Source organism: Protopterus annectens, chromosome 9.part0, assembly GCF_019279795.1.
Source record: "Protopterus annectens isolate FY-2018-M chromosome 9.part0, PAN1.0, whole genome shotgun sequence".
Taxonomy (NCBI): Eukaryota; Metazoa; Chordata; order Ceratodontiformes; family Protopteridae; genus Protopterus; species Protopterus annectens.
Window position 1 is genome coordinate 597,707,682 of NC_056743.1, and position 10,000 is coordinate 597,717,681.

The 10,000-nt window shown below is 37.9% G+C and overlaps 1 protein-coding gene across 1 annotated transcript in view; it reads left to right on the forward strand.

Annotated features, from left to right (window-relative positions):
- CDCA2 (cell division cycle associated 2) overlaps nucleotides 1–10,000 on the forward strand; it is a 1,716,206-nt gene that overhangs the window by 489,423 nt on the left and 1,216,783 nt on the right. Inside the window, exon 5 of the mRNA XM_044083154.1 lies at nucleotides 4,066–4,225. Within this exon, the coding sequence (XP_043939089.1) occupies nucleotides 4,066–4,225 (160 nt within the window). The remainder of the gene's footprint in view (nucleotides 1–4,065; nucleotides 4,226–10,000) is intronic.

Below are 10,000 nucleotides of genomic sequence, written 5' to 3' on the forward strand. Positions count from 1 at the left end.
CCTTCTAGGGACTAAAGCAATAGAAACGGGCAATATGTCAGTAGTCTGGTACATGATTAAATGAGGGACAGATCCTTATTTCCTTTATCGAGAAGCAATGGGAGTGTGGCAGTGGGCAGTCTCAGCAAACTGCTTTTTTGTGGTGGCGCACATTCTGGGGAAAATCCAACATTCTAGTGGACAAAATTCAGCAGGACAATCCTCATGCCTCACGAGTGGTATGATGTCAACCAATTAGTGGCAAACATGATCTTCCTTAAATGGTGTCAGCGTTGCTGTAACCTGTTTGCATTTCCCGAAAACAACAGATGCAGCAGTTTCTTTGCCCTTGTACCACCTCTGGGGCAGTCACAGAGATATTTGGCCCTCTGGTCTCTCTTATGCTTATCCTTTCCTGCCTTTCATCCCCAAGTTTCTTCAGAAAGCACTTCTGTTGAAGAGTATAGTAATCCCCATAGCACCTTTCTGGCCTTGACTGGTTTGAGTCCCTTCCTTTGGTCTCACCTAGTATGCTGTCCTTGGATGGTGGACCCAAGTCCAGACCTCCCATCTCACCCGTCAGGGCAGATTCACCTGGACATTGCAGGCCTCAAGTTAACTCATGGTTTCTTCAATTCTGATGGCTACATATTCCAGCCCCCCTCCCCCAGTTCAAAATTTCCAAGTTTCTATTCATACTACTTTGAGCAGGAGAATTTACAAAAGTAAATTGGAAATGGTTTTGCTTTTGGGCTCATAAGACAGTTGGATCCCTTTGCCACCACGCTCCCAGCTGTTCTAGATTCCTTCAAGATGAAGCAAGTTTTTCTATTTTAAGGTTCAGTTAGCAGCTATCTCGAACTATCACACTGGAGATGATGCTTCTTTAGCATTGTCTAAATTATGTAAGGCCTTTCTTAAGGATACCTTTTTCTTAGACCTCCAATAAAGGACCTCACTATGGTTTTGCAAACCTTAATACTTCTCCCTTTGAACAGTCAGCTGAAGTAGATCTCAAGTTACTTTCTTGGAAAACTGTTTTTCTGGTGGCTGTAACTTCTGCAAGACAAGTATCTGAACTCCTAGCACTATCTTCCTCACTACTGTATTTGATATTTCACAAAGGCAAGGTTACTTTATGCACAAATCCTTCCTTCCTTACCAAAAGTTGCCTCTGAAACCAGTATCAACCACGTCATCAATTTGCCAGTCGTTTCCCAAATTTGAAAACTGAGTACAGCCTTTATCATCTTGATGTACAATAGCCAAAACTGTGTTTACCTTTACAGGATAAAGGAATTTAGAAAAACTGAGCCTAGTTTATTTTTACTAGAAAAGGAGGCATATAATTGAAGACGAGTTTCAAAAACTACATTGGCTAAATGGATAACAGACTGTATTTTATATGTTTATTCTTTGAGAGATATATAACCTTACCAAGACCACCAAAAATGCATTTAACCAGGGTCAATATCTACATCTGCTGCCTTTTTGGTAGAATCTCTTCATGATATCTGAACAGCTGCCACTTGGTCTAATACGCATACCTTTATCGCACATTAGAAATTGGACACCATTTTCTGAAATAGAGCTGCCTTTGTTTCCAGGGTTTTCTGCAATGTCCTATGAGGTCCATCCATGGTTATGGTAGCTGGGGACTCTGTCCCATTATTTGAGGAACGAATGAAAATGATAAAATCAGATGAAGTTATGTATTCGCCATAATGTTCCATCTCTGTTGTCCATATTCATTCTTCAACTCCACTCCTTCCCCCGCCCATAACTTCGGAAAAGACTTAACAGAGATGTTAGGAACCGTAGTTCCTATTGAGCTCCTGATCTTTCAGCTATCACTTTTCTGTTGTAGTTTGATTATATTGCATATTGTATTGATCAGGGGCATTATGAGTAAAGGAGTAGCTCGAGAGTCTGATCCTAGAATCTTTAGAAAGTGGCAGAGTCAGATCAGATTTGATCCGAACCCATTCTTTCAGGAAGAATGAAAATGGACAACACAAAGTTGTGGTGAGAACTTAACTTATTTTAATAACTGAGCTGCTAAGGATTGATGGATTAATTGAGGGCTATATAAGCTTGCATGGATTTATATGGAGTTACTTTTGCGATTTATTTAGTGTCCTTGTGTATTGAAACTGTGAGAGCTACTATTCTGTGATGACAGTTGGTGATTTTGTTATTCTGTTACTACAATTTTGCTGGTGGTTTTTATGAAATGTTACATTATTTTTTTGAATATTACTTATTGATGATTTATCTTTGGCATTGCACATTATGAGCTGTATGATTTTTAAGTGTTTAGATTTAAATAGTTTTGGTGTAAGATTTTTGTAAGAAAATTCAGCTGATATGTCTGTACCCTCGACTTTGAAGAAGTCCTTTAGTTTTACAGGGTGAAATTGCTAAGTTTATTAAAATTTTATTGACTTCTGTGCATTCTCTGCATTGCCTTTCTGTGGTTATTGATTTGTGTTTTCTGGTGTTTGTTTTGAACACTAAATCATGTTTGCGAATAATTATTTGGATGTCACTGTGATCCAACTCGCTTGTACTATTAGTATCACCATGTATAGGAAGCTCCTCACAATTTATTAATGGCTTTTAGTTGTCATCTGTCCCATATTAAAATAAATATTCCTGCATCACAGTTTGACTCCGACATAATTGTTCTCATGATTTAAATTTTCATCAAAAAATTGGGGAGATACAAACTTGTTTTTTGCAGAGTGGTTACCATCCACCTCAAGTTTATAATGCCAGTAATTTTGCTTTTGCCATTGATAGATATCAGATTACCACAGAAACTGAGTAATTTTCTAACACAGTACTGAGTTCACTACTTAGGAGTATAATACTTTTATGATAAAATGGGTGTTAAAGTAACACTGGGGGTTATTTTTTTCCTGGTATAGTTGACTTGACATTTCATGTTCCTTACAGAAGGGGGTCTAATTTGTAGTTTTTCTTCACATAAGAAGCCAAGTATTTCAGACAGCAAACTTCGATTTCTTGCTCTGCCCCAAAGGATTTTTTTCCCTATGGTAAGTGTGCACAATGTAAATTTGTATGCAAAAGTAACTATTTTACATATACCAATGCATGCAAGACTTACAAGTGATAAATTATCAGTTTCCTAATACTTCCACGGTGACATTTGCTATTGTGGCACATTCTATATTGGGTAAATGTGCCTATATTAGACAAACATTCTGATTCTGGAAACAAACACCCTTCAGAGGAGCAATATTGGGTTCAGGAGTGATAGAAGTGATTTATGCGTTTACTTTAACACTCCACTGCTATTGTTTCATGTATAAGAATTGATTCTTTAGGTGATTCAAAAAATAGTCTCCATCAGTTTGATAACATGAAGAAATGTATCATTGTGTCACCTTGGCTTAATGTAATGCTATATTTTTTATGCATCCTGCATTTGCTGTGGTATTAATATATAGTAGTTTGGTTTATTTTTGTCAATTTTATTGGTTTGATAAGTGTCTCCTCATTTGATTAATCATGTCAATTTAATATTTAAACAATGACTGATTAATCTTGCCGCTTTAGCATTTGATAAAACCTTGTTTGTGAAGCCATGGTCTGCCTTTGCTGGTTAGTTTGCTACTGCTTTCTTGATAAAATAGTTTTAACCCAAGTGTTGGTATTGGCATTGTCCTTGGCTCTGTTTGCACACTATCTTGACGATTAATCTGTTGCCCTAAAAGTAGCAAAAAAAGGTACATGGTGTTATTGCTGAGCTGGTATGTAGTTGCCATGATGCAAGACTTGCAAGTTTGATACCCTAGGTAGGCATCTCATTGCTGAAAATGTCTGTACTTAGACTGGCTTTGTTTTCTGTCCCCTTTCCAAAATGTATGCGACTCTTAGCAGTTAATTAACTGTAGTAACAGATGCAAATGTAAGTGTTTTACACAGTTTACTTGCCCAGTTGTACTAGCAAGAATGTTTTCTTTTAGGTGGCTTGATAGTGGTTACTTTGTGTGACAGATAAGTTGATTTAATAAAGTTTTTTTTTGCTTGGTATTCTAATTGTTTCTTTACTTTTATCAGGATTTCATGTACAGATCTCGAGACAATTCAGCATTAAAAGAGAAAATCCGTGCATTTAGACGGTCCTTTCAGTCTGTAGATGAGAATGATAGACCAGCTCCGTCTCATGATCACATTGAGGGACGTGAACCAGATAAAGGATTTAAAGAAATGCCTACCTGTGAGGAAACCTGGTTTCTTGGTTCATTCAATTGTAGTTTTTTAGAATTTTGATATTAAAAATCTGATGCATTTCATCTTAAAGTTCATTATGAAGAAAAGTGCACTAATTTAAAGGCTAATTATTTTTTTTTTGGGGGGGGGTCATTAATAGAACTGTGCAGGTTTTTCATTTATGTAGTTAATTCTGTAGTCCTTCCTCTAACTAATCTGTTTAACTTATTCTGTAGTTCAGTGTGGCATTGCTAAGGTGTGGATTGCTTCCTTACATTTATAAGAAGCCAAAAGAAAAAAAAGCAATGTTAAAACAAAAATGCTGTATTTCAATTAGGTGTTTTAAGCTCAACTGTATTACGTGCTATCAGCTTGTAGCTCATGTTGTTTAGTTCGTATCCAGTTTCTTATCCTTAGGCTGGCACAATGATTATGGTGGAAAATGCAAGAAGAGAACTGGGCAAATATCTTCCAGTTATTTATCTGTAAAGTTCATATAAGTGGTGGAAGCAGATTTTGAATCTCATTTTATTGCTTTGAATGTGTCCTGGACCTTTTCTGCTTTGCTTTGGGAAAGAAAGCTTTTAAGAGTCTAGATTGAAGCCCCTCATTCTTGAATGTGCATGCATGACTTCATTTAGCCAGTAGGTGGCAGTTTTGCTTGGGTATCTGTCAATAGTGTAGCTTTAAGCCCCTGCCGTCAAACTTAAATTCAGCATTTGCCGATTAAATTCAGGGCGCACTTCAGAGTTCAGGAGATTCAGCTGTTAGCTCAGTGACTACATGTCAGTGATTTTTTGCTTTTAGAATAATCTTGATTATTCTGCAGAATCTGAGAAAGTACACCTCTACCTGCTGTAAGTCTCTCTCTCATCCAGTGTATTATATGCTTCTGAACTCAACCCTATGTGCCCATAGTGCTGTGGTTGACTATCTGTGATTAGCAAATAGCAGATTTTATCGGAATGAAAAAAGCCATTTTGAAAGTTGTGTCAAAAGAAACCCTTTTATTCCACCCACTGTCAGGCAAGATGTTCACATTAAACCTGATGTAGGAGGGTCAAGTATCAACTGTTTACATTTGGGACAGCTGGACACAATGTTGCTTAGAAAATTGCAACTGCTTTTCTGAAGGCAAGTGCCCAGTCTGTACTAGGGAGCCCGTCCTATCCTCATGCTGTACTTGTACATTCAGATAGTTGATGCCACACTTTGTAGTAGTACATTTTCCGAATAAGTAGTGCAGGTTCCTTAAACTAGAAATTTATGACACTACAACATTGTCTCTAAATAGAGAGACAAATCCGTCTTTACCGCTCTCCTCCTGATCCATCTTGAACTCGCAAGCCTTACTTCCCAGCTGGTGAATTTGCTGCTTTTTTAAATCCTTGTAAAGGGACTACAAAAAATATTTTTTGTGCAGACTTCCAGTGCAGCACTTGTTTGTTAGTGTGTTCTGTCACTGTCATATTGCATTTCTGTTAGAAAATGCCATTTTGCAGAGCAGGAGTAAGGAATTGCATTAGGATGCCTCAAACCTGTATACCACTGAGGTGAGTATTTTGAACATTAGCATTTAGTAATTTATTTTTTGACAAAGCTGTAAGGTTTTGTTTAATTTGGTGAACATTTCCTTTTAACTTTGCTGGAGTTCAACATTTTACACTTTTCCAAGATGCCACCTGTTTAGTCTGAAGAACAGCACCACTGTTTAATTTCTTACCTAAAATTTGATCTTAGGTAGTAAAACACATGTTGCAGAGTGACTGTGGAATCACCTTTTAAAATGGCAATACTTTCCGATCTATTATACTTGAGTATGTGACCTGAACCCATAGAATGAGTATTACTCAAGTTTGTTAAAATATTGTCAACTGTTTGTCTAGTATAGAGTGATGAAGTCCAGTCTATGCTCCAGAAGACTTGGGAGTGGTTAGCAAGCTGATTTGTTGGAGCAGCCATCTAGGGAAATAAGTGAGCACTTGATACTGCCACGTCCATTTAGGGTCCAAGCCCATTTCTGTGCCTTATTTCACAGATGCGTTGCTTTTAAACAAGTAGGTGGTGGGATCTGTGCCTTTCAAGGAGTGCATTACACCCTAGGAAGGCACTTCACGTGTGTGAATGCACCTGCCTATGTCTTATATGTTTCATAGGTTGGTACTGGGCTATCTGCCTGAAGGCATATATTAGCACAACCACGTTACGCGGTATTCACTGCCCCTTTAGTAGTTCCCTAGACCCTTGTACTAGCAGCTAGTACCCTTGGCCCCTATCTAGTAGTGCTGTTGGTGTGATCCCCGGTGTGAACTTTGTTACCCATCCACTCATCAAGGTTCCTCTTGAAGAGTGATAGTGGGGGGCGCTCTGTCTTATGTAGATCGGGACCCTGTTCCATAGTAAGGGAAGTCTCTGCGAAGGGAATCTATCCCTCCAGCATGTTCTGTTCGTTGTTGTGTTGAGGTTTATATCCCTAGAGCGTGTAGCATGAGTTGATTTGGTTTTGCTAAGATGTTGCATGTTCAACAATTCTGGGTTGGACATGGCTCTGTATGTTAGACAGAGATCGCCTCTGAGAAAGCAGTATGCAACAGACAACAGTCTTGGTATCAGATACTACACCATGCCTAATAAGGGGGCAAGAGTTTTGGACAGCCAGGATCTCTTCTCTTTGCTAGAATATGTTGTTGTAGTGTCTCATCCCTCATCCAGTGTTGCTTGATGCCAATAAGAGGAAGAAAGGGCTATGCTAGTAGGATATGGGCGTGTCCCCTTGAAGCACTGTTTGAAAGGAGGTGGGGAGGGGAGTATATTAACCTCTACAGTTATGATTCTAATTTGAATGTTGATTTGTAATACATACTACTGAGCTTATTTTTTTTACACTAGATCTGCAAAAGGCTATTTTGGGATCCTGTCTCATGAGAAGTGGTACAGCCCTTGCATTCCACCTCCCAAGTCCAAGTTGTTTGAGTTTAGTCTTCCAAATTATTTTCTTGTTTCTCAGGGCCACCATCAGCCTTCTGAATCCTTGTTCAGTGGTTTTCCTTGAAGAGGTGCTTTAAATGTTGGTGTTGGTACTTCACAGCTCTAGGTTGTGATTCTGCTCCTTATATGTTTTAACAGTCTCTGTTGTGTTCTTCTGTTCATGCAGGCTGCTGGTTTATTGCTTTGTATTCCTCTCGCCTCTCTAAGATCTGTTTACATACTGTAAATTTTTTGCATATAGCCTTTGTCCTTTATTCTTTATTGCTATGGCCATGGTTAAAAAGAGTCAGCAAGATCAGTCCATTTAAATCCATTTAAAAAAATTAAGTACACAAACCTTTCTGTATAACTCGAGCGTGTTTAAAGTTGTACACAAGAATTTCTTGTTGCTGTTCTACAGTCAAACATTTATTAGTGGTAAAGAAAAAAGTTATTTGCATGCAGTGTTGGTCATCAAATGCCGCAATAGTGCCTGGATAATAGCAGGTGCTTATTTTCTTTTTATGTGTAGTATGGCATTTAATTGTGTGAAAGAAGTCTTGTGCATTTAGTGTCTGAAAGCAAGATTTAAAAAATTCTGCGCTAATTAGTTGCAAAACAGTTTACCCATTTAATGAAAGATCAGTATTAACCATTATACAGAAGTGATCATATTAAAGTTGTAGTACACAAAGTTCCTGTTACCTTTCAGATGTGAAGCATTTTAGTTCAGCTCAAAAGGACTGTATGAAAGAAATTTGTGATGGTCATCATTTCGTCTGCGTATAGAAAAATTTCCCATTAACTCTCTGGGGCTTAGCATGTTTTTCATGCTCATCTCTGTGGAAATTGATTTCCTGGGCGGCCTATTACTCTCCCTGTTCCATGAAGTCCAATGTGCCTCTCCTGTGTTTTGCAGTTTTGTCTTACTGCTATGTTCATTTTATCCTATTCCCAGGCTGCATTGCTGGCGTGAAATGAAGGTAAGCATTTTTTTGTGTTGTAGTGTTTTATATTTGTCAGCAGCTTTCCTATTCCCTTGTTTGTTTAAATTTTGAGTGTAATTTAAAGGACCACTGTAGGCAAAAGTAGATGTATATTTTCGTAACATTAGATTTTGAACATTCCATACCTGAAAAATGCCACAATAACTGCTTAGTACTAAGTTTGACATATTCTAATCTTTAATGCCATTATGGAGGCAGAGATGCTCACATGATCTTGTTTGATTAGAAAACTATTCTTTGTCCATAATGCACACTGAGGATGCAGCTTGGTAGGCTTACAGTCCCTTAATGTCAGATCACAACACCATTCACATAAAAATGGAAGCAATGAGTACTGTCAGCTTTGAGAACCCCAAGTGAAAATGTCAGTGACTTTTTATTGACTCTTGTGCATCTGTTTTCAACTTTTGTTACACTTCAAATGAAATGTTGAAAGAGGATCTTCGAATAACTTTGATGTATGTTTTGCCTCAGTCAGCTCAAGTGTTTATATTTCTTATAAAAAAATGTTTGCTTCCTGGCTTGTAGAACTTGGCCAGTTGGCAAATTGGTTTTGGAAATTATCAGGTTTATTCATTTTCTGACTTGAAAATGCTTAATGGATTTACGACCTTGGGTAAGAGAGAAGATGCAGCTTTATATGATGAGGCAGAATCAGTTGTGAAATTTGAGCTTGAATAGTTTTATGACTTTAGTGTGTGTGAAATAGAGAAATACTGAAAAATAGCTACGGGTCCTTGCTGTATGTGCTTTGATTGGCAAAAAGTTTAAAGATCTGCTGGGCAGTGAGATTCATTAGTTATCGGTCAACCTAACTATTGCAAGTGTCCTGAGATTTAGCTCAGCCTCAGCATGGTGAATACAGACAAAGCATACTTAGACAGAATTGCCACAGAGAGGGAGAAACTGCCAAGTCATCTTTTAAGATATGGAGGTATGGTGATCTAGAGTTTGAAGTACTCACTGAGGAAGGGAAATGTGTTTAGGATGTACTTTTCCTTTTAAGTTTTGGTTGTTTAGTGACTGAACTTTAATCACTTACTCCTTTCTTTCCTTTGGACCCTTGCTGTTTTATTTTGTGCCGTTTGTTTCCTGTGCTGGACTGCTGTAGCATATCCACATTATCAAATGTCTAGTGAGGTACATATTTTATAGTAACATTAATTTTTGTGGGATGTCTTATCTTCAACCAGTGCAAAGGACTGGGCTTCACATTTTTGGCAAAATAAAAGCTTACACTTGCAGAATTTTAGTTGTCAATTTTTTTTTATTTTCTACCTACAGAAGAATATTGGTGTAACTATCAGAGTAAACTTGAATAGTTTGTCATAAAATCTCAGGGCATTTACCATATTTCATGTTTTTTTTTTGTTTTTAGTAAGGCATTGCCCAAAAATGGAGTGTCTTGTATAAAAAGAAGCAGGTGCATTCTTGTTTGCTGGCTTTTCCCTTCTCCCATTTACTGTCTGCAGGACTTCATAAGCCTGACTTACGTCTGTTATTCTTTAAGAAACTGTCACCATCCTCAGAACAGGCATCAATGTTAGGGATGAGCCACCACCCTGAAGGAATTTGATTTGGAGGTGGATGAAATGGCCTATGTAGGCCACATGTCTTCCAGTTTTTGAGTCATTCATTGAGGAAACTGTATCTTCACCACTGTATGATTTCTCGCTCCAAAAACTTTGTACCAAGACACCCAACTAACTACAGGGATCTGGGCAACAAATGCCTTCTCAGTAAGCTACATCAACCTGTTTCTGTACACCTTTCTGTCATCTTTCTTCTTTGGATAATATGGAATATAG